The sequence below is a fragment of the Carcharhinus amblyrhynchos genome, chromosome 4 (assembly GCF_965287045.1).
Source record: "Carcharhinus amblyrhynchos chromosome 4, sCarAmb.v2.hapA, whole genome shotgun sequence".
NCBI classification, from domain to species: domain Eukaryota; kingdom Metazoa; phylum Chordata; class Chondrichthyes; order Carcharhiniformes; family Carcharhinidae; genus Carcharhinus; species Carcharhinus amblyrhynchos.
In genome coordinates this window covers 102657917-102683567 of record NC_137327.1, presented here as the reverse complement: position 1 = coordinate 102683567, position 25651 = coordinate 102657917, and the positions used below count along the sequence as shown (strand labels likewise).

At 41.4% G+C, this 25651-nt stretch overlaps 1 protein-coding gene across 1 annotated transcript in view; it reads left to right on the top strand.

The window, feature by feature from the left end:
* The first annotated feature begins 627 nt into the window (after positions 1–627).
* chm (CHM Rab escort protein) overlaps positions 628–25651 on the top strand; it is a 128776-nt gene continuing 103752 nt past the window's right edge. Inside the window, exons 1-2 of the mRNA XM_080187708.1 lie at positions 628–705; positions 21940–22006. Coding sequence (XP_080043834.1) covers positions 657–705; positions 21940–22006 — 116 coding nt within the window. The 5' untranslated portion in view covers positions 628–656. The remainder of the gene's footprint in view (positions 706–21939; positions 22007–25651) is intronic.

Genomic DNA, 25651 nt, shown 5'->3' with positions numbered 1-25651 from the left:
AAGATGCAAGGCGAATCCTGTTCCAAACGAGTTGTTCACATTTCAGACAACTTGCATTAATTTTGTCAAATTCAATAATAACGAGACGGAATTTCAAAGTGACGTATTTGCCCCAATTGACTAACTCAGTTGAATTTAATTTATCTTGCTCAAAAATGTTTTAAAAAGTTCAAAAATTAGTTCAATTAACTAGAAGTGTAATTGGGCATTTAGAATGGTTCCAAACTTATTTAAGGAGCAACTAATGAGCTCATACTGGGCGAAATATCAAGAGATGTCATTGTGGATATTAATTAATAAATAATTAAGACAGCCACTTTACATTCAAACTGAAAATTGTCAATTGTTTCATGGTTTCTGATTTCACTTTGCTGCTGACTTATCGACTGGAGAATTTCTAGAGGGATCGAAAGTTGTTGCATTGTTCCATTATGCCACCCACTTACTCGAATTGAGATTGAATGTTTTGCTGCGAGAATGATTGTAAATGGAGGTGCAGTTGTCCAGTTTGCAAGTACTGGGGAGGGTGCTATTTGCAGGTTGATTGACAGCGGTGAAGGGGCGCTGCGGGGCGGATGTCGCCTTGATTGACAGCAGTGCGGGGCAGACGGGGTGTCGTCACTTCCGCGCTTGGAGGTTACGTGTGGTGTGTCAAGATGGCGGATACTCTCCCGGAGGAGCTGGATGTGGTGATCCTGGGGACAGGTAAGGAGCCTGGATCCGTTCTGCACCACTCCTTGTGCAGCCACTGGTTCCGGGTTTTCTTGAAAAAACAGGTCTGTAGTTGCTATCGACAGAGAAGCGGTGTTGGAGTCGGACCTTGGGTCCAAGCCCAGAGCAGAGGCAGGAACCCAGAGTCAGCAATAATGAGTGTGAAAGAAAGACTTGCATTTAACATACAGTAACACCCATTCTGACAATAGGATCAATTTATAGCCATCCAAGTACGTTTGAAGTACTGTTGTCATCTTAGGAAGTCCATGAGGATAGAGGATGATTTGCTCCTCCACACTGGTTCTGAAATGGCTGATGAGTCCAATGTTTGATCTGCAAGCTCCATCACATGCTGGGCAGATGATGCTTGAAGGGTTGGGTAGAAAGATTGTCTGGCAGTCTGTGTGCTCCATCTGACATCTCCACTTCACCCCTGCACACACCTGACAAAGTCTATCAATGCGTTCAGTGCCTTGCAGAGTGAGTATCCCATTTTGGTCACTCAGCTAAAGAGTCTTGTGAGTTGCTGGAAATGTTTGACTTTAGGATCTTTGAGGACATTACTAAAGCATTTGTATTGCCCAAGTAGGACAGTTGCTTGAGGAGCCTGGTGTCAGGCTTACAAGCAACATGTCCTGCCCAGTGGAAATTTGTGCTGGGCAAGTTGGTTTGTGAGGGAACACTGTTGTTGGACTGCTTTTCTTGGCACTGAAGTTGGAGAATTTTGCAAAGACACCTTTGGTGATAGATACTTAGCAATTCTTTGAGGTGCTGACAGTAGGGTCCTGGACTCTGCAAAGCATATTGGAGTGCCTGGATCACTACTGCCTGGTAAACCATGATCTTGGTCTCAGGATTGCGATCCTGGTCAACAAATACCTTTTTTCTAAGTTGGCTGAAAGCTGAGCTGGCACATTGAAGGTGATGATGAATTTATTGTCTATGCCTATCTTTGTCAGGAGGAGGCTCTGAAGATCTGGAATGTGCTCCTTGTTTTCCAGTATCTTGCTATTGATCTTGATGTTTGATTTACTATTGTAACTTATAGAATCCCTATACTGCAGAAAGAGGCCATTTGACCCATTGAGTCTGCACCGACCACAATCCCACCCAGGCCCTATTCTGTAACCCCACACGTTTACGCTGCTAATCCCCCTGACACTAAGGGGTGATTTAGCATGGCCAATCCACTTAACCTGCACATCTTTAGACTTTGGGAAGAAACCAGAGCACCCGGAGGAAACCCACACAGACACGCAGAAAACGTGCAAACTCCACACAGTGACCCAAACCAGGAATTGATCCCAGGTCCTTGGCGTGTGAGGCAGCAGTGTTAACCACTGTGCTATCCCTTGATTGAAATAATCTTCTTAAACGCTTTGGAGAAGCAATTGACTGTTTCTGAGTGAGCATGTACAAGCATCGTCTGCATATGAATGCTCTGACTGATGTTGGAGTGGTTTTGGTTTTGGATTGAAGCTGGTGTACATTGGGCAGTTTCCTGTCTGTTTTGTGGGCAATTTACTGGCACTGGGATGCAGTATTGAAGTGAGCAAAATGGAGAAGAGTTGGTGCAATGCCAAAGCTTGCTTTGAGCCCAGTTATCACTGAGCTAGGAGTTTAGCTGTTGACACTGCTAACCATGAAAGCTATTGGAATGACCTCTTCAAACTTGGCTGTCCTCAGAAATTTCACTATTCTCAGTCTACTCCACAATGACCTGCAAGCTGTGATCATCACCAACAGAATGACCACAATCTCAATTTTAGTCACTGTTGCACCAGGCAAGACTGTTCCCTTCCTGTTGGCGAACACTTCAGTGGTCACGGGCATTCAGCCTCTGACCTTCGGGTAAGCATTCTCCAAGGCGGCCTTCACGACACACGACAGCGCAGAGTCGCTGAGCAGAGACTGATAGCCAAGTTCCACACACATGAGGACGGTCTCAACAGGGATCTTGGGTTCATGTCGCACTATCTGTAACCCCCGTGACTTGCCTGGGTTTGCAAAACCTCACTTACTGTACTGTCTGGAGACAATACACATCTCTTTAACCTGTGATCAGTGCTCCTTCCACTCACATTATCAGCCACTTCAGGTCTTGAACAGCAGGTTAGGTGTAAGGATTCGCATTTTAATCAGTAATCTCTAAACTGTCTGTGCTTTATATGCTCTGTCTGAGGCCAGAACTCTCCATTCACCTGACGAAGAGGGTAACCCCTCGAAAGCTTGTGAGAATATTATCAAATAAATAGGTTGGACTAAAACCTGGTGTTGTCAGACTTTTTACTGTACTGTATGAAACACAGAATCAATTTGCACACAATTCCCACAAACAATATAATAAAAACCAGATTTTTTTTTAGGTGTTGATTGATGGATAAATATTGGGTGTAATATTTGGGAGAATTCCAATACTTTTTTGACATTTTGTTATGGAGTTTTTTATGTCCACTATAGAGCAAGTGATGTTTTTGAGTTTAAAGTTTCACCTGAAAGATAGCACCTCTGAAGAGCAGCACTCCCTCAGTATGCAAATGGCTGTCATTTTGTGCAGAAGTCCCAAGAATATGATTTGAACCCACAACTTTTTTGACTTGGAGATGAGAATACCCCACTGTTGAGACCTGATGTGTTGATTTTGTGGCATCACTGAAACACACAACAATGTTATTCTTTATAGCCTGGAGGGATTCTGACTCAAGGTGTTAATTTCATCAAACTCTGTCACCTGTATTGAATAAACCTACCTTTTGCTGGCCTGACATGAGCTGCAATTAAAATAATCAGCATATGGCTTAGGAGATGATCACTTGACATAAACCCTTGAAACTCTCAATGCTTAAATTGGCACTGCAAGTTGAGCAGTCTTACAATGTTGGTGATACCACTTAATTGCATTTTGGTTTGCAAGAAAATTCCTATCATTGTAATTTTGTACATCAGTGAAATTGTAAGATGTGCCTTGAGTGATGTGGTGAGATGTGAAGTCAGTAAGAAGTCTCACAACACCAAATTAAAGTCCAACAGGTTTATTTGGTAGTAAATGCCACTAGCTTTCTGAACGCTGTTCCTTCGTCAGGTGAGTAGAGATCCTTTGCAAAAACTTTCCACTCACCTGACGAAGGAACAGCATTCCGAAAGCCAGCGGCATTTACTACCAAATAAACCTGTTGGACTTTAACGTGGTGTTGTGGGACTTCTTACTGTGTTTACACCAGTCCAACACCGACATTTCCACGAGATGTAAGGTCCACAGATTGTACCTGGCATCAGCTCATCTTTTGGACACTACTGTTTCAGGGTAAGTTTCATTGAACTATAATGATGACCCTCAGACCCGTCAATTAAAATATTTCTATTCCCTGATTATCTTGTCAACTCCTCAATCACTGAAAACTTATTCAGTTGAATGTTTTAAAACAAAAATCAAGCAAACTTAGAATTCTGCCTATAGTCCCAGTTCCCCTCCACTGTGGTGGGTATAGGCATTGCAACCGCATAGCATTGTATAATCAGTATTAGGAGTGCTACTTAGCAAGGTTGCCTTAATGGTATAGGGATATATGAAGCAGATTTGTTTTCTTAAATTGTGTACTTTCCATATTCCATTTGAGAATTGCATGAACATGATGGCAATATCACTGGATTACTTATCAAGTAGTCTGGACTAATAATTCAGAGAATGGAAATTCAAATCCATCACAGTCATCTGGCATGGTGTTTATTTCAGTAAGTACTTTACTGTATGATAAAATTATTGTATGATGATTTTTGTTAACTTTGTACAACGCTTTGTCTTTGAAGACATTTAACAATAACATTGGGTGTCATAGTGGTTAGCATTGCTGCCTCTCAACTCCAAGGACCTGGATTTGATTCCTGGCTTGAGTCACTGTGTGGAGTTTGCACATTCTCCCCGTGTCTGCATGGGTTTCCTCTGGGTGCTGTGGTTTCCTCCCACGGTCCAGAGATGTGCAGGTTAGGTGGATTGGCCAGGCTAAATTGCCCCTTAGTGTCAAGGGTGCTAGCTAGGGTAAATACATAGGGTTAGGGGCATAGGGCCTGGGTGGGATTGTGATTGATGGACTGAATGGCCGCCTTCTGCACTGTATGATTCTACGAATAGACACCATTGGAAATAGAATGCCAATTTCAGGATTGCACTTTTTCCTGTTTAAAGTTCAAGATAATGTGGAGCAATCCTGCTTCCTTAAAGTTCTTAAAATTAGTTTGAAAACACTGCATATCATTGGTCTGTGATGTCAAGCTCATAATTCCTGTAAAGAGCTACGTAGAATCATAGAAAAACTACAGCACAAGCAGGCCCTTTGGCCCACAAGTTGCATCGATCATATCTCTACCTACTAGGCTTACCTATAATCCTATTAAGTCCCATGTACTCATCCAGAAGTCTCTTAAAAGACCCTATCGAATTTGCACCACCACCACCAATGTCAGCCGATTCCACTCACCCACCACCCTCTAAGTGAAAAACTTACCCCTAACGTCTTCTCTGTACCTACTCCACAGCACCTTAAACCTGTGTTCTCTTGTGGCAGCCGTTTCAGCTCTGAGAATCCACCCGATCAATACCTCTCAACATCTTATACACCTCTGACAGGTCCCCTCTCATCCTTCGTCTCTCCAAGGAGAAAAGATATAGCTCTCTCAATCTTTCCTCATAAGGCATGCCACCCAATCCAGGTAACATCCTTGTAAATCTCCTCTGCACCCTTTCAATGGCTTCCACATCCTTCTTGTAATGAAGCAACCAGAACTGAGCACAGAACTCCAAGTGAGGTCTGACCAGCGTCCTGTACAGCTGCAGCATTATTTCCCGACTCCTAAACTCAATTCCTCAATTGATGAAGGCCAGAACACCATACGCCTTCTTAAGCACATCCTCTACCTGCAAAGCCGATTTGAGAGTCCTATGAACCTGGACCCCAAGATCCTTCTGATCTTCCACACTGCTAAGAGTCTCACCCTTAATATTATATTCCTTCATCCCGTTGGACCTGCCAAAATGCCTCACTACACATTTATCTGGGTTGAAGTCCATCTGCCACTTCTCAGCCCAGTCTTGCATCCTATCTATGTCACGCTGCAACTTCTGACATCCCTCCACATTATCCACAACACCTCCAACCTTCATGTCATTGGCAAACTTACCAACCCATCCCTCCACTTCCTCATCCAGGTCATTTATAAAAATCACAAACAGCAAGGGTCCCAGAACAGATCCCTGGGGCACTCCACTGGTGACCGACCTCCATGCAGAAAAAGACCCTTCTACAACCACTCTCTGCCTTCTGTGGGCAAGCCAGTTCTGGATCCACAAAGCAACATCCCCTTGAATCCCATGCCCCCTCACTTTCTCAATAAGCCTTGCATGGGGGTGATTGTTTTGTCATTGTCATTGTTTTCTATGTCATTGTTTTCTTAACCTTTGTGTGATGTTAGTGGACCTTTTAAGAAATTCCTTTTTAAAACCATGTTTTCTGCAGTTGTAAGCAGGCTTTTTGGATTTTAGTGTTGCCGGGCCAGCTGCTTGAAGTCCTTATATTGATATTTCAGTACTTTAATGGGGTTTGTTTATTTTTACTCTGGGATCTTTTATGATCCAGCATTGTTAAGAGGAAAGTCATGTGTTTTGGACAGTTCTTTTTCCCTTCCTAGTGAATTTAAGGTTTCACTTTCTGACTGGCTGGCTGCAGTTTGTTTTTAAAGGAACGTCAAGCTGAAAAGAAGTGGTTCCCTCTCTTTTGGGAAATCTGCTGGTTAGATGAAAGCAAGGCTTCTTGCCTTGGGAATATTTGTTGAGCCTTCTCCAGTGGGTTGTTTAATTATCCACTATTCACAACTTGTTGTGGCAGAACTGCAAAACTCAGATCTGACCCGTTGGTTGTGGAATTGAGCAGCATTCTGTGGCAATAATTTAAGTATGTTTATGCTGACCTATCCCTTTTTACACTGGACAGTCTAATTTTAAGAAGGGAATACAGCCTGTGGTCAATTAATTATTTGATCTGTTAACTTCGCAGATCAAAATGTATTAATTTGTCAGTTTGTTTGCATTTGAGAAGTATCTAGCATTTTTTAAAATTGTTTTGCATTTTCAAGTGCATTGTCTGGAATGTGATACTTGGAGGTGCTGATGTACTATAAAAAATTAGGTTATATTTTAGCTTGATTTGAAGCAATATTTAAAAGTGGCATCTTGGACTTTTGGCTGAGATGCGAATGAGATTAAGCCTTGGAGGAGGAGCTATGCCTACTCCAATCAGCTTGGATCGTGTAGATCAAGCCCAAAACAGGAGCTGAAGCCTGTCTTGTCAGCTTGGATCGGGAATGTCTCAACTTGTTGAGATTCTGAATTGGACTTGCTTTGAATTGGAATAAAAAACAAAAAATCCGATCTTTTGTGACTGACTTTTTCGAGTTCTTGCTTACCTGTGCTAAAGCCTCTGTATACCACATCATCCGTTGCATGAGGAGTGGTTTGCCTATTGTGTTTTTTTCCCTCTGTGTCATTTGAGACATTTTATTCTGCATAAAATGTATTTAATTGTAATAATTCTATTTTGAATGGATATGGCCATGGTTGGTGCTGAGGAGATGTAAGCCATAACTGAACAGAGACCTCAGCATGTTTTAATGTGAAATTGGTGTTGAAGTCTCTGGAAGCAGATTCCATTACACTTGGCTGTGGATATTTAATTCTTGAATTTTTAAGCGTTTTTCTGATGAGGGTGAGTAGCAATGGCTGAAATGGTTGCAGCTTAAATGCAACCCAAAAAAATAGATTAACCTGGAAATGTCTGAATCTCTTCCCCCACAGCTGCAATAAGGCCTCTGTTCAATTTTGAAATATTCACCGATTTTATTTGTCTTCATGTACAAGCATCAAAATCTGATTTTGTGAGTAGGGGTAATGCGCAATAGTAAAAAGTCTGACAACACCAGGTTTAAGTCCAACCGATTTATTTGATAGTAAACTCACAAGCTTTCGGGGTTTGTCCCTTCGTCAGGTGAATGGAGAGTTCTGGCCTCAGACAGAGCATATAAAGCACAGACAGTTTACAGATTACTGATTAGAATGCAAATCTTTACACCTAACCTGCTGTTCAAGTCCTAAAGTGGCCGACAATATGAGCGGAAGGAGCACTGATCACAGGTTAAAGAGATGTGTATTGTCTCCAGACAGTATAGTAAGTGAGGTTTTGCAAACCCAGGCAAGTCACGGGGGTTACAGGTAGTGCGACATGAACCCAAGATCCCTATTGAGACCATCCTCATGTGTGCAGAACTTGGCTATCAGTCTCTGCTCAGCGACTCTGCACTGTCGTGTGTCGTGAAGGCTGCCTTGGAGAATGCTTACCCGAAGGTCCGAGGCTGAATGCCTGTGACCACTGAAGTGTTCGCCAACAGGAAGGGAACAGTCTTGCCTGGTGATTGTCGAGCCATGTTCTTTCATCCGTTGTCGTAGCGTCTGCATGGTTTCCCCAATGTACCATGCTTCGGGACATCCTTTCTTGCAACGTATCAGGTAGACAACGTTGGCCGAGTTGCAAGAGTATTTACTGTGTACCTGGTGGATGGTATTCTCGCGTGTGATGATGTCATCCATGTCGATGATCTGGCATGTCTTGCAGAGGTTGCTGTGGCAGGGTTATGTGGTATTGTGGTCACTGTTCTCCTGAAGGCTGGGTAGTTTGCTGCGAACAATGGTCTGTTTGAGGTTGCGTGGTTGTCTGAAGGCAAGAAGTGGGGGTGTGGGGATGGCCCTGGCGAGATGTTCGTCTTCATCAATGATATGTTGAAGACTCCGGAGAAGGTGTCGTAGCTTCTCCTAGTTCCGATGTGCCACAGCAAAAAACCGCACCAATTTCCTCAGAAGACAAACTCGGGACACGGTGGACAGAGTACCCTTCGTCATCCAGTACTTCCCCGGAGCGGAGAAGTTCATGTCGCACTACCTGTAACCCCCGTGACTTGCCTGGTTTTGCAAAACCTCACTGTACTGTCTGGAGACAATACACATCTCTTTAACCTGCGATCAGTGCTCCTTCCACTCATATTGTCGGCCACTTTAGGACTTGAACAGCAGGTTAGGTGTAAAGATTTGCATTCTAATCAGTAATTTGTAAACTGTCTGTGCTTTATATGCTCTGTCTGAGGCCAGAACTCTCCATTCACCTGACGAAGGGACAAACCCCGAAAGCTTGTGAGTTTACTATCAAATAAATCGGTTGGACTTAAACCTGGTGTTGTCAGACTTTTTACTGTGTTTACCCCAGTTCAACGCTGGCATATCCACATAATGCGCAATAGCCAGAGTCAGAGAATGTTACTTAGTCATTTTATGAAACAAAAATATTTTAGTTTGTGTGTTTAAGTATTACACTTAGTTAACTTTGTACAATGCTTTGTCTTTAAAGACATTTAACAATAACATTCAGTGTCACAGTGGTTAGCACTTTTGGGGGAAGTTTTCATTTTGAATTTGGGGTGGATTATGGTGGTGTGGCAATGGAATGGATGCTGTTTATTGGTGAGGCAGCAGTTTACTGATCTATGGTGACAAAATTATGTGCTGGGATTTCACTAGATTGCCTTCATTTTTGTAAAATTGTACATTGGTGGCCTAGACAATTTTATCTTTATTGTGCATTCAAATTTTTAAGTTAAGATATTCCAAGTACGTAACTGACAGTTAACAGCACTGGGGAAGAGAAAATTTCAATAACATGAGGAATGATTCTGGAGCTTGGCTAAAGTACCATGTGATGCACTGGTTTTGCCAGTTTTAAGGTGGTTTAATGTTTTTTTTCTAAAATGGGGATTGTCTCTCTTTAAAATTTGTAAAACATGTCTTGGATGTGAAAAGAACAGATGAATCTCCAGTTGGACTCTTTTAATCAAATTGGCCAATTGGAGTGCTGAACTCAATGGCCAGTTCGGATAGGGAAAAAAATGAACAATTAATAGCAAAAGGCTGTCCCATTGACAAACTACTGAGAAGAAAAAAAATCACTTTCGGGCCAGAGTCACCGCTCGATAATTGCCATTGCTGTCTTGGACCTCACAACTCCAAATGATTTTCTCAAACTCTAAAGGGAATTATGGCCCACCATGGAAACACTTGGCCTAGTGATACTGGAGATGCAGCTCCTCATTCTTCAAAAGATAGATTTGTATATTTCCACCCGAGGGAGGTCATAGCCACACCCTATTTGAGCAATATGAATTTCACATGTTGTGGCTGGTTAGCAGACAACCTAGCACTTACTACAGTCAAAGTTGGCTGTGTGACTGATTTTCAGCTGATTGTGTACCAGAAGGCAAGTGACTATACCTAAAGCAGTTGTTAGATGTGTCAGGCAAAGGATTGTCACAGTTTTTGAGCAAGTTTCTGCGTTGCCCACAATGTTTAGAAATTTGTAATGGAGGTCTGGCAGTTCATGCCCCTTGCACCAAGTTATGATTATAATTCTCCCAAGTGGGACACAAGACTTTTGTATTAGGGACCTATCTGGGGCAAAAGGGGTAAAATTTAGAATGAGGAACAATGTGGCAAAATAGTATTTTTTCCGTGACGTCATATTTTTGTTTCACTATTATGGTATCTTTGGGGCTTAAAATCTGGTTCAACTACAAAATATTGCAGTGTAGTGAATAGTACAGTTCAGTATCATGAGTTGAGTGACTGTTTTATGAATCTGAAAGTTGTTTAAAATGCTTCTTTCTTAATTAGAACTTTGTTTTAGTCTGTTGCCTTTATTGTAAAAGTAATCCAGTGAAAAGATTGTTCTCTGGAAGATTCAGTCCTTTCAAGATACAGGAAACCAATTAATTATAAATGCTGAGAAAAGACATTTTGCTGAAGCGTTTCATTAGGATAATCGTAAGAATACCAATGCCTGGAGAAACAACCTTATCCTGTACAAGAAGAGGGTATTGATTAGCTGATTGACCAGTGGACTCTGATTGAGGCCTTGGAGAATGCACTAGTCGATAGTGACTGATAATTAACCGCCAAGCATTTTGAAATTAAAACCAGGCAGCTTGATTCTGGTTATTGCATTTCCCTGTGGCCTGAGCAATTGGATGATTATTTCTTATTTTGTTTAACATGTGTACATGTTCTTTTTGCCTGCAACGAGCAGGGCCCTATATATTAATATATGTAGCTTCCAGGACATGCAAGTGCACCTCACTGCAAACTCGACTGACAATCTTAAATTGGTTGTCAGCATAATTCTTTTGGCGTATTGGGGATTACTTCGCTAATGTTGTCCAATTGTGGCATCACATCTAATGTCGGACGCTGTGTTTTGTGTTTTACAAGCCCAAAATGTTGGGTATTTTGCCTGTTACGACCTGCCAAAATGTAGAAGAAATCTTAAAGACTGTCTTCCCACCTCAGTTTGCCACAAAAGGCTGTTGATGCTGATTCAGTTGAAATTTGCAAAACCAATTGATGGATTTTGAATAAAAGCAGTGAGGAATATCGAACAAAGGCTGGTAAATGATGTAGAGATTTCCATCTGCCATTATCCGTTGGAATGATGGCTCAAGAAACTGAAAGGTCTGGTCCTCCTAGTGCATTCCTAAACATTTTTCAGTTAAGACACCACTTTGTACTTGCATTCTTGCATAAAAGATTGAAATAGGTTTTTTTCTCCCCTCTCAAAGGTTAGTGAATAAACTTATATGAGTAATTCCACCTCCATCAGGTAGTTTCGATGCACGGTTTGGCATTCTAATTTTATCTTTCTTGGTTGTGTGGACAAAATGAGATGTGTTGAAAATGTGTACTCTGGCATTAGCTATGGAAAAAAAAAACTGCAGGAAAACAGGGACTAATGATTTTACTTTGAAGAAGATATTTTGGTGAGAATTAATTTAGGATGTAAACAAAAATCTTCTCAAACTATTGTATGCTATTTTTAAAATTTCCTTTGCACTAATGGTTTTGTTGGCTCTGTAATGGCTTCAAAAGTAACTATTTTTCATTAGACTCAATGTATAATTTGCTGCTTTGACTGGGTTTCCACTTTAATCTGCTATTCATTTTATCGTGTGTGTGTATTTTATTTGCATATTTTACATGTAAATAATATCTGTTTGGATTAAAGTCAGTATTGAGTTTCAAAATTGTAATTGAGAAAAGTGGCAGGTAGCATTACTTGAGGCTTGTTTGCACTTGTTTGAAATGGTGATAGATGTATTTTTGGGGTCTTGGGTTGTGTACAATTTCCTTTTATGTTCTTTTGTCAGGGTTTTCATAAAACAACTTGCTTTAAACAGTGCATTAGACACCGGAGGTGTAAAGAACAAGTGAATGTCAAACTAAAGTTGGAGGGGTGGGGCCTGAAAATCTTTTTGAAGAACTGGGCTTTATGAAGAATCTTGAAAGAATAAGGGGAAGTAGGGAGATGCAGGGGTTTAAGGGAGAGCATTTCCTCTGGCATTCCCGCAGAGAGAACAACCAGTAATGTGGTGAGGTAGTTGCACAAGAAGCCAGTGTTAGAGAATTTAAATAGCTTGAGGAAGCTAAAATAGATGTAGGGAGGAGTTAAATCAAGGTAGGATTTAAACACAGATCCCTATGTATGCTTAGTCCTGTTTGCTTCAGTCTATGCAGAGAATTCATTTATGCAAAGACTTCATTTTAAGATATTTTTGCCTATGCAACTAACTCTGCTAAGCTTTAGGAAAATCGACTGCTAACTTGACTATATTTTAATACTCAGGCTGAAGGTTAACTAAAAGTGGACTGTATTCCTGAAGGGTACACAATTCAGGCAAACAACCAGGGTTGCAAAATTTGCTTTTTCTATACAGAGACAGACTGTGAAAAATATTTCCAGTAAGAATTGAAATATAGTTTTGGACTATGTGTTCAGTTGCAGTTTGTGTTCAATCCGTTCAGTGTGATCAGTACAGGGACTGGCTTGCATAGAAGCCAGTTTCCAAGGTTTGTTTTTCTCTTTCTGCTTCTGTCATGATTTAAGGTGTCCATAGTTATCAATCCCTCCACCAAAAGAAAAGCTTTCTTCCTGTCTACTCAATCCGTGCCCCTCGTAATCTTATACATCTCAATTGCGTTCCCCCTCATATTTGTATGTTGCATGGTCCATTCATTCATTCGAACAGACGAGGACACAGCACTTGGTACGAGTTTCAAAATTGTTTTCTTTTATTAAACAAAAGAAAATTAAATCATGACAGAAGTGAAAAGAAAAAGCAAAGCTTGGGGACATTTAAATAGACTGTTTTTTCATTCTTTCCACCAAAGTGGACCACTTCACATTTTCCCACATCTGCCAAATTTTTGCTCACTCACTTTAATTTATATCTTTTTGCTGTGTCTTCTCTCAGCCTGCATTCCTTCCTATCTTTTTATCATTAGCTAATTTTTCTACAATACACTGTCCTTCATCCAAGTTATTAATATAGATGTTGATTGTAAATCGATATTATCCTCGCTAATAGATTACCCCCAACATCATGAGCTATTATCTTGTGGACTAACCTTTTATGTGGAGCCTTAAATGCTTGTTGGAAATACAAATACACTACATCTACTGGTTCACTTTTATTCACTCACTTGTTACATCTTTAAACATTTTCATGAATTCATCAAACATTATTTCCCTTTCACAAAACTGTTCACCTTTTCTAATTGTATTTTGATTTTCTAAATGTTCTATTACTATTTATTCAGTAATGGATTCCAGCTTTTTCCCAATGACGTTAGGCTAATTAGCCGGTTGTTTTCTGCTTTCTGTTTCCCTTCTCTGATGAATTAGAGAAATGGGATAGAATATGAATAAGAGCTTTGTCTGAACTGATTTATGAAGGGTGGAAAAATGGCGATTGCCAGCAAGGTATAACAAGAAATTGAACATTGGGGTGACAAAGACAGATGAGGGTTATATTAACTGATAGTATTTCATGGTTGGAAGTAGGTTGTCAACATGACAAAGATGACGTGGGATCAGAAGCTTAGTTTGGATCAAACAAGGCCTCAAAATTGTTACTGTTCTATTTCGGCCTGAAATTGTGGCCTGGGTGGGTGATGGAATCAGCAACGGCGCAAAGTTTGTGATGGTGGCAATAGAGCATGAATTTGCTGTTTTCAGAGGAAAGTCTGGCTAATACAAATTAACAGTAGGAGTAGGTCATTTGGACCTTCAAGGCTGTTCTGCCATTTGTAAAATCGTGGCTGATGAGATTATGGCCTCAACTCCACATTCGTTTCTCATTTTTGACTGTTATCCAAAATCATGAAAGTAGACGAGTCATGATTACTGATGTTGCAAAACATGGCACCTGAAGAAGTAGTCACAGAAGGAGAAAGGGATTGAATAAGATGGTTGATAATGAGGAAAAAAGTATCTGCGAAGCTTATTTAATAGGTTGACCTTAAGAGTTGGTTCTAGCATGAAGGAATTTGTGCCCTCGAATTGTGTATATATAAAGGCAACTGGATTGTTGTTGGAGAAATTGCACACTTCTGGTGGTGGTTTCAGGTAGGATGCTAAATCAACATTATTCTCCCATATCATCACTCTGATTAGCCCCTCTTTTCACACTTCTCCCACCAGTTGTTTTGAATTTAAGTTTTTATCTGGGCAGTGGGCACCAACTTGCATTTAAATCTTGTTATTCTTTTCTGTAATCCATGCAGTGTTTTGAGCTACATTGCAAATTTCCTTTCATCTTGAGGATAAATTGAGGTCTGTTATTTGTGTCCCCAAGTGTAGAACATAGAACATTACAGCGTAGTGCAGGCCCTTCGGCCCTCGATGTTGCGCCGACCTGTGAAACCAATCCAAAGCCCATCTAACCTACACTATTTCAATATCATCCATATATTTAAGTGAGAATATTTCTCTCCCTGGAGAATTTCTGCTCCAGACTAGCATGCCTCTGACTTTGACAGTGTAGGCAACACAGAAATGTTTTGGCTTACAAGCAAACCAGTAGCAAATAGTGAACCATGAATTCAATTTTGTCATTTTGGAAAAGAGACATGCCAAGTAGAGCAGATTTTTCCAACACATATGTAAACTTAGAAAATGTAATAGATCAAACTGAGAGGATAAGAGAGAGAGAGGCATTAACCCATAAAGGTCAGTGTCCTTGGGCATGCATTTGATCTGTTTTTGGAATGTTGATCCCATTTCCATTGTTGAGCAGCTAAGATTGGTCAAAGACAGATGTCATGTGTGGTAATAGGTCATATTCGGACTGTAGAAAACGCTGACAAAATTTAGCATGTGGCTATCAGTAGCTCACAGATTACATGCTCAGTATTAACAGGCATAGTAACACTCAAAGCATAAAATAACGAGTTTGTTTGATGTTGTCTACAGAGAATTGAAAGGACCTCTTGTTGAACTCTCTCACTAATGTCCTAGCCCATTTGAAGTAAACACAGTAAAGGAAGTGCAGTACAATAAACAACGTTCTATAACTCCAGCTGTTATTGTCATCCCCTTTTGAATTTTGATTGTAATAAGAGTAAAAAGGGATCTTGAGGTCCAAGATAAGCTCAAAATATTTTCAGTCTACAGCTTGCAGTACGCTTCTTGACATTTCTGTGGCCTCTAAATCTGATTGCCTTCATTCTGTTGGTACTTATTATATTCTTCTATCTCGTAAAATAATTTTTGCTGGCTTTTCGCTTAGCAATTCAGAATGAAAATGTAAAGTTGGGTGATTCGTGCAAATAAGCCTAATGTAGATTAGTGTAGATCTGCCTGTATTAGAAATGTTGAAGCAACTGCAGCAGGCGACGGTGCAGAGGGACCTCGGGGTCCTTGTGCATGAGTCGCAAAAACCCAGCTTGCAGGTGCAGCAGGTGGTCAGGAAGGCGAATGGGATGCTGGCCTTCATAGCGAGGGGGATTGAATATAAAAGTAGGGAGGTCTTGCTGCAGCTGTATAGGGCATTGGTGAGGCCGCAGCTGGAGTACTGTGTGCAGTTTTGGGCGCCGCACCTGCGCAAGGATATTTTGGCCTTGGAGGGAGTGCAGAGGAGGTTTACTAGGCTGATACCGGAGTTGAGGGGGTTGAGCTATGAGGAGAGGCTGAATAAACTAGGCTTGTACTCGTTAGAGTTTAGAAGAATGAGGGGAGATCTCATTGAGACGTATAAGATGATGAATGGGCTGGATAGGATTGAGGTGGAGAGACTCTTCCCGCTCAAAAAAGACAGTAGGACTAGGGGGCACAGCCTCAAGATAAAGGGGGGGCGGTTTAGAACGGAGTTGAGGAGGAACTTCTTCACTCAAAGGGTGGTGAATCTCTGGAATTCTCTGCCCGTTGAAGTGGTGGAGGCTGCCTCGCTAAATATTTTTAAGACGCGGGTTGATGGGTTCTTGATAAGAGAGGGGATTAAGGGTTATGGGGAGAGGGCGGGAAGGTGGAACTGAGCCACGACAGATCAGCCATGATCTTATTGAATGGCGGGGCAGGCTCGAAGGGCTAGATGGCCTACTCCTGCTCCTATTTCTTATGTTCTTATGTTCTTATAAATGTCCTTTGCGTTCTGGCGCAAGTGAAATTTCATCAATCTCCACCTAAAATGAGTACAAGATGATCAGGTGCCTTTGATCCTGTGCTGTGGAAATAGTAAAAGGCCAAACATTGTTTGGAAAAGGAAAATATCCAGTTGTCATAAAAAGAAGCTTATCCATGCTAAAAATGCACAGCCAAATGTGACAACACATTATGAAGATAGAAAAGTTGGGTTTATGATGTTTAGGTCTTGTGCACTTTGTTGGAACCAGAATTCTCATTCTCACATCTTATTCATCTACTGCATTAGTTCTTTAAGAAAACTAGTCTCCAAATCTAATTTTACTTTTTTAGATCCCTGTTGAAAATGGTTGAAAGCCCTGTTATAGTAAGGCATTCAGTATCTGAGAAGTTAGTTTGAATTTGTATCCTCCAAGCATTCATGAAGCACATGATATAACAAAGTATGAGACAGGAGAGGCATAGACCAAATGACCCTTCAAGCCTACGCTGCTATTCAGTATGATTGTGGCTAATCTTCAACTTCGACTCAACTTTTCCACTTGATCCTTGTATTTCCTCTTCCCATTGTGAACAAATATCTATATAATCTATGACTGAGCATTTGCAGCCCACTAAAGTAGAAATTCTAAACGTTCTGAACCCTCCAGATGTAGACATTTCTCCTCATCTCATTTATCTTGAGGCTGACCACTTGTTACAGACTCTTGAGCTCTGGAAAATATTCTCCATATCTTCTACGTCAAGCCCTCTCAGCATTTCGTATTTCAGTAAGATCACCTCTTATTCTTCTCATCTCATTCTGCCTCACATTTCATCATTAGGAATCAACATAGTGAATCTTTGATACAAGTACATCTTCCATTGGCTAATGAGACCAAAAACTGTATGTCATGCTCTTTGTTGCCTCGCCAAAGCCCTGTGTAATTACTGCAATATTTTCTCACTTTTGTGTGGCTAATGTACTTGAAATAAAGGCAAACATATAATTTGCCTTTACGTTTACTTGCTTTAGCAGCAAAAGTGTTTTATTTATTCATTCATGCGATATGAGTGGCACTGGATGGGCCCACATTTATTGCCCGTCTCTAATTGCCCTTAAGAGTCAACTACATTGCTGTGAATCTGGAGTCACATAAAGCCCAGACCAGGGAGAGACAACAGATTTCCTTCCTTAAAGGACATTAGTGAATCAGATGAGTTTTTACAACCACTGACAATAGTTTCGTGGGCAACATTACATCTGTAATTCCTGCCGTGGTGATGTTCGAACCTCGGTCTCCAAATAATTATTTGAGTCTCTGGATTACTAGCCCAGTGAAGATACCATTATTCCACCAAATATGTACAAATGCACTCTGATACCTCCAAACAACAATGTTTAATAGTTTAATGATCTGTTTTTCTATTTTTCCAACAAAGGGAATAACCTCACATTTCTCCATGTTATGCTGCACCTGCCATGGTTGGTTGTCCAATCAGTTGACCTGTCTGTGTCTCTTGCAGGGAGGTGGTGGAATTTTGGTATTGTCGCTTGACTAATTCAGAGACTCCAGAGCATTGCTCTGGGGATCTGGGTTTGAAACCCATCATAGCAGATGATGGAATTGAAAAAAAAACCACACCTGGAATTAAAAGTCTAACGATGGGTGGCACAGTAGCACAGTGGTTAGCACTGCTGCTTCACAGCTCCAGGGACCTGGGTTCGATTCCTGGCTTGGGTCACTGCCTGTGTGTCTTCATGGGTTTCCTCTGGGTGCTCCGATTTCCTCCCACAGTCCAAAGATGTGCGGGTTAGGTTGATTGGCTGTGCTAAAATTGTCCCTTCGTGTCCTGAGATGCGTAGTTTAGAGGGATTAGTGGCTAGATATTTAGGGATATGGGGTAGGGCCTGGGTGGGATTGTGGTCAATGCAGACTTGATGGGCCAAATGACCTCTTTCTGAACTGTTGGTTTCTAGGATGACCACGACAACATTGTCGACTGTCGTAAAAACCCAACTGGTTCACTGTTGTCTTTTAGGAAAGAAAACTGCTGTCCTTACCTGGTCTGGCCTACATGTGACTCCAGACCTACAGCAATATGGTTGATTCTTATATGCCCTCTGATGTGGCCTAGCAAGCTGCTCAGTTATATTCAAATGCTACAAAGGAAATAAAAAAGAATGAAATCGGATAGATTATGCAGCATCAATCTAGGCACTGGAAGAAACAACGGCAAATCAGAGCAGTTAACCCTGCAAAATCCTCCCTACTAATATCTGGGGCTTGTGTGGTAATTGGTAGAACTGTCTGACTAGTAAAACAACAGCCTCATATCGTCATACTTACAGAATCATACGTTATAGATCATGTCCAAAGCACCATCTGGGTTCACCATTCATCATCCCTGGCTACGCCCTGTCCCACCGGCAGGACAGACACAGCAGAGGTGGGGGACACTGTATAGTTAGGAGGGAGTTGCCTTGGAAGTCCTCAACGTCAACTCTGCATCTTATGAAGTCTACTGGCACTAGGTCAAAAATGGGCAAGGAAGCCTCCTTATTGCCATGTTTGTATTTTCTCCCTCAGCTGATGAATCAGTACTTATCTATGTTGGACAGCACTTGGAAGAAGCACTGAAGGTGGCAAAGCTGCAGAATGTATTCTGAGTGGGGGACTTCAATGTCCATCAGCAAGAATGGCTCAATAGTACCACGATGTGGAGATGCCGGCGTTGGACTGGGGTAAACACAGCAAGAAGTCTGACAACACCAACTGATTTATTTGATAGTAAACTCACAAGCTTTCGGGGTTTCTCCCTTTGTCAGGTGAATGGAGAATTCTGACCTCAGACAGAGCATATAAGAGCACAGTTTACAGATTACTGATTAGAATGCAATTTGAGACTGGACATCCATGAGGCACTGTGGTCCACTAAAACCTGGTGTTGTCAGACTTTTTACTCCATCAGCAGCAGCAGGATTGTACACAAGCCTCACGGCTTGGCATCTCTCTTACTCCCAAGACAGGAGATCAACCATGGTCCAGTAAAGTGCAGGAGGGCATGCCAGGAACAATACTAGGCATACCTAAAAATGAGGTGTCAGTCTGGTAAAGCTACAGAACAGAACTATTTGTGCGCCACACAGCAAGTAATAGAAAGAGCTAAGCGATCCCATAACCAACAGATCAGATCTAAGCTTTGCAGTCCTGCAACGTCCAACTATGAATGGTGGTGGACAATTAAACAATTCAGTGGATGAGGGCGCTCCACAAATATCCTTATCCTCAATGAGGTAGGCACCCAGCACATCAGAATAAAATAAGGCTGAAGTATTTGCGACCATCTTCAGCCAGTGCTGAGTGGATGATCCGCCTCGGCTCCTCTGGAGGCCCCTGACATCATGGATGCTAGTCGTCAGCAAAGTCGACTCGCTCCACAGATATCAAAAAAATGCTGAAGGCACGATTCAAGATACTGCAAAGGCTCTGGGCACTGACAATATTCCAGCAATAGTACAGATGATATATGTTCCTGAACTTGTCGCGCCCAAGTCATACCAGTACATCTACAATGGCACCCACCTGCAAATGTGGGAAATTGCCCAGGTATGTCTTGTATACAAAAAAAAGGACAAATCCAACCCAGGCAATTATCACCTCATCAGTCTACCCTTGGTCATCAGTGAAGTGATGAGATGGGCCATCAATGGTGCTTTCATGTGGCACTTACTCAGCAATAACCTGCTCATGGACACTCCTTTTGGGTTTAACCAGGGTTATTCAACTCCTGACCTCATTGCTACCTTGATTTAAACATGAACATAAGAGCTAAATGCCAGAGATGAAGTGAAAATGATCGCCATTGACTTCAAGACAGCATCTGATTGTAGTGACAAAGTGCCCTAGCAAAGCTGGAGTCGATGGGAATTGGGTTGGTGGGGTGGGGGGACCTCTTGTGGCTTGGAGTCATACCTGGCACAAAGGAAGATGGTTGGATGTCAATCATCGCAGTTCCAGAACATCACTGCAGGAGCTCCTGAGGGAGCCCAACCATCTTCAGCTGCTTCATCAATGACTTTCCTCCGATCATAAGGTCAGAAGTCGGGATGTTTGTTGATGAGCACAATTCAGGACTCCTCACGTACTGAATCAATCCATGTCCAAGTGCAGTAAGACCTGGACAATATCCAGACTTGTGCTAAGATTTAGTAAGTAACATTACCTGGCACTTGTGTGATAGAAATGACCATGTCCAACAAGAGAGAATCTAACCATCTACCCATGACATTCAATGGCATTACCATCATTGAATCCCCCACTATTAACATCCTGGGCGTTATCATTAACCAGAAACTGAACTGTTCTAGCCATATAAATACTGTGCCTATTAGAGCAAGTCCTGTGGTGAGTAACTCACCTCCTGACTCCATGAAGCCACTATTTACAAGGCAGAAGTGAGGAATGTGATAAAATGTTCTCCGCTTGCCTGGATGAGTGCAATACCAACCACACTCAAGAAGCTTGACACTACCCAGGACAAAGCAGCCTGCTTGATTGTCACCCTTCTATAATCATTCACCATCTCCATCACTGTCAGTGGCATCCATGTATCCTTCCTACAAGATACATTGCAGTAGCAATTCACCAAGGCTCCTTAAGCAGCACCTTCCAAACCCATGACTCGTACCATCTAGAGAAGAACAAGAGCAGCAGATACCTGGGAATACGACCTGGAAGTTCCCTCCAAGCCACACACCATCCTGACTTGGAAATATATTTCTGTTCCTTCAATGTTGCTGGGTCAAAATCCTGGATCTCCTTATCAGCACTGTGGATATACCTACATCTCCTGCAGTAGCTCAAGAAAACAGCTCACCACCTTCTCAAGGGCAACTAAGGATTGGCAATACAAATGTTGGTCTAACCACATGATATCCACATCCCATGAAATGAATTAAAAATAAAAGCTTTATATAATCAGCAAAATTAGATATCTTGTAATCGGTACCTTACCATGTAGGTCATTAATATAGATTGTAAATAAATGAGGGCACTGATCCTTGTCACATTCTAGTAACAGCCAGTGAACCTGAAAATGACCTGTTATCCTAAATCTGTTTTCTGTCCTTTAACTAATCCTCTCTCTCTGCTAATAAATTAACCCAACTTCATGAGCGCTTACTTTGGGCAATTATATCTTGTGTGGCACCTTAACAAACCTTTTTTGAAAAGCTAAATATACTATGTTGATTGATTCCTCTGTCTGTGTGCTATTCTGTGCGCATCTTTAAAAACTGCTAGATTTGTGAAACACTATTTTTCATGCCAGCACGGTGATCTAAGTGCTATGTTATTACTTAGTGAATGGGTTCCTGCATTTTCTTTGACTGTCAGATGAACTGTGGTTTTCTGTTGTCTGTCAGCTTCCTTTTTTGACTAGCAATGTTACTTTACTACTTCCACTGCTATTCCAAAATCTGAGTGCTGTGCTGTTGTCACATCCTGTGGATTGCTGTTTGGAAATTAGTTAAGAGAAAATACGTTTTTCAGTCTTTCCACCCTCATGGTGCAGAAACAATGTAGGTCATGAATCGAAGCTTTTAAAAGTTTAAGGCACAGGAATATATCCAACTTTTACTATGTATACTAGCTATGTAACATCTTTAAATTTATTTCTGTTACAGGTCTGCAAGAGGCGATTATTGCAGCTGCCTGTTCTCGAATTGGCCAGAAAGTTCTTCATGTTGACAGGTAAGTTACAATGGACTGAATCTTCCATTCAGGGTCAGAACCCTTATTTCTGATACTAATCAAACAAAACAAAGGCACGCTTATTTCAAAGTCCATGCAGGAATCCTCAGAGCAATCTGCAGAGAGAATTCAAGCAGAAACCACACCTCTTTTCTATGATACTTACCGCCATTTTCTATCAGTTGCCTGAATGAGTGCAGGTCCAACAGCACTCAAAAAGCTCACATCTTCCGGGATAAAGCAGCCTGCTTGATTGGTACTCCATGTGCCATCTACAACATCAAGTACTTGCACTACTGATGCAAAGTGGCAGCAGTGTGTACCATCTATGCAATACACTGCAACAATTTGCCATTGCTCCTTTGATAGCACCTTCACCGTCATGACCTTTACCACCTAGGACGAACGCTGGCGATGCATGGGAACGCCACCACCTGCAATTTCCTCTTCAAGTTGTACACCACTTTTACTTGAAACTATTACTGTTCCTTTACTGTCACTGGATCAAAATCCTGGAACTCCCTCTCTAACAGCATTTTAAGTGTACCTACATCACATGGACTGCAAAAGTTCAAGAAAGCTGCATATCACTAACTTCTCGAGGGCAATTAGGCATCGGCAATAAATGCTGGCCCACCTAGTGGCCCACATCTTGAGAAAATTTAAAAGTAGAATTTGTGTGTCCACAAGCTGCACAAAGAAGATAAGGGGGCAGGGGAGTAGTTGGGTGTAGACGGATTGTCATGTTGGCTAGTTGGGTCAGGTCAGTGGGGTATCGGGTGTTAGGGCTAATCAGGTTAGATTGGGAGGTGTCGAAGGAAAAGTCTGGGAGGGGTGGTCAATGTGTGACTGGGCAATCAGCTGTCGAGTTACTGTGGAGTTGGACTAAATTTTTTAGTCTTTATTTCCTGTGTAACCAGCCAGGTAAGTGGGTCAAAATTGTCTGAAGTATCTGACTCTTGGAGACTTTTTTTGTAAGGTCCCAGGGAGCAGGGGAATTGCCCATCAAAAAGCTTCCTGGCCAATTCTCACAAAGTCCTTGGTTTGGGACTCTTGAAGAATCCCGTAGCGCGCATTTTGAGGTATGTTTGGAAACAGAAAATATGGGCCAATATTTTGCACTTACTGCGTTTGGAATGAAAACAAGCCACTTGTATTATAACTAACAACAAGAACACTATAATCAATTATTAAAGCTGTGCCCATATCAGTATAATTGCTACCTTCGTGACAAATCTATATATTTTCTCCAGCCTTTTACTGAAATCACCTGTAAAATTTATTTGTACTAATGTTCCTCTAGTTATTTTGGTAAGTAGAGAAGAAATATAAAGATCTTAGGAAATGGAAGCAGTATAATTTGTTTTATCCAATTTCCAAATGCTAATGCATTTTCACAAAGAGTTAAGTTGAGATGAGAGTAACTACTCTTGACATAGAGGTGTTGTTTGTCTGTGTGGCGTCAAGGAGCCTTAGCAAAACAGGAGTCCATTGGAATCGAAGAAAACTCTGGTGATTGGAGTCATACCTAGCATTAGGAAAGATCATTGTGGTTGTTGGAGGTCAATCATTTCATTTCAAGGATATTACTGGAGGAATTCATCACATGAGTGTCTGAGGCCAAATCATCTTCAGCTGCTTCATTAATTATCTCCCTTTCATTGCAAGTGGGAGTCTTCACTGATGATTACATAAATGTTCACCAATTCTAAGTCCTCAGATGCTAAAGCAATCCAAATTCAGTAAGATCTGGGGTTACCACTGACTAGAAATTGAAAGGACTAGTTATACACAATCGTACAAAATGGAGCAGAAGTTGGCAGTTTGGCCCCTCAAGTCGGCCTTTCCATTCAAAAAATCGTGACTTAGCTACTTGTGTTGAATTGCACATTCCCATCTACATCTAATGATCTTCGATTCCATTGCCTAACAAAAATCTATCTACCTCTGCCTTAAAAATATTCAGTGACTGTCTGTCCTATAAGGGTGACCCCTAATTTTAAACAGTGCCTCCTAGTTCTGGATTCATTTACAAGAGAAAGCAATTTTTTCCCTATCCACCTTGCTAATTCCCTTTTAAGATCTTGAATACTTCAATCAAGTCAGCCTTTCTCAACATAAGTGAAAACAAACCCAGTCTGTCTAATCTAAGACAATCTGCTCATTTCAGGTATTATCAATGTAGTAAACCTCCTCTGAAACACCTCCAACGCATTTACATCCTTCCTTAAAAAGGAAGGCCAAAACTGCAAACGGTATTTGAGATGTAGGGCTCAATTTTCCGGCCGCGCTTGCCTGAAATGGGAAAATCCTGCCTGAGGTCAACAGATCTTTCCATGGTCTGCCCCTCGTCCGCTACGATTCCCGTGCCGAGAGAATTTGCCCTGTGATCTGTCCAGTGCCCTGTATACAGAACCTGTATATCTGAAGCAGAACATCTTTTCTTTCAAATTCAGTGCCTTTTGTAATAAAGGATAGCATTCTGTTAGCTTTATTACTTGCACCTGCATGCTATTTGTGACTCATATGAGAACATCTCAGAATTCTGCAATTGTTTTCTGCTTAAGTAATGCTCTGCTTTTTCATTCTTCCAGCCAAAATGCTTAACTATATTTTCCTACATTATATTGTTTCTGCCAGCTTTTTGCCTACTCATTCAGTCTATTTATATCCATCTGAAAACTCCTTGTGGCTTCTTCGCAGCATACTTTCCTACCTATCTTTGTGTCGTCTGCAACTTTAGCTGCCATGTATTTGGCCCCCTAATCTTAAGTCATTGATGTAAATTCTAAAAAATTGAATCCCCAGCACAGGCCCTTGCACGATTCCACCTGGCATATTTTGCCGGTCATTCAGATAGTAACCCATTTATGCATATTCTCTGTTTTATTATGACCAATCAATCGTCTGTCGCTGCTGATGTGTTAGTCCCGACACCATGAACTTTTATTTTCAACAATAACCTTTGATGTGGCACATTATCAAATGCTTTCTGGAAATCCAAGTACAGTAGGTCTAGTGATCCCATCGGTCCGCAGCACACATTATTGCTTCAAAGACCTCTTTAAGTTGATTAAACATCATATTCCTTTCATAAACCCATTCTGACTCTTCCCAATTATCTTCTGTTTTTCTTAGTGCTGAGTTCTAACTTCCTTAATGATTTCTTCGAATATCTTCCCCATGGCTAACATCAAGTTAACTGTCTTCCGTGACAGAAAATACAGTGGCTACAAAAGCAGACCAGAGGCCAGGAATCCTGCAGCAAGTGACTCACCACCCGAGTCCCCAAAACTGTCCACAAGGTTTCTTTTCTAGATGAGTGCAGCTTCAACAGCACTCAGTCTGCTAGGTCAGCACCCTATCCACAAACATTCTCTCCCTCCACCATCGAAACACAGTGGTAGCAGTGTATATGACCTACTGCAGGAATTCACCAAGGTTCCTTAGATAGCACCTTTCAAACTCACCACTGCCATGAACTAGAAAAGGGCAGCAGGTATATTAGAAAAAGTTCATTTATTAAAGTTATTAGAATCAACAAGACTAAGGCTTACATTAACACTGCAATGAAATTACTGTGAAATCCCCCTAGTCGCCACAGTCCTTCACCTGTTCAGGTTAATGCATCTAACCAGCATGTCT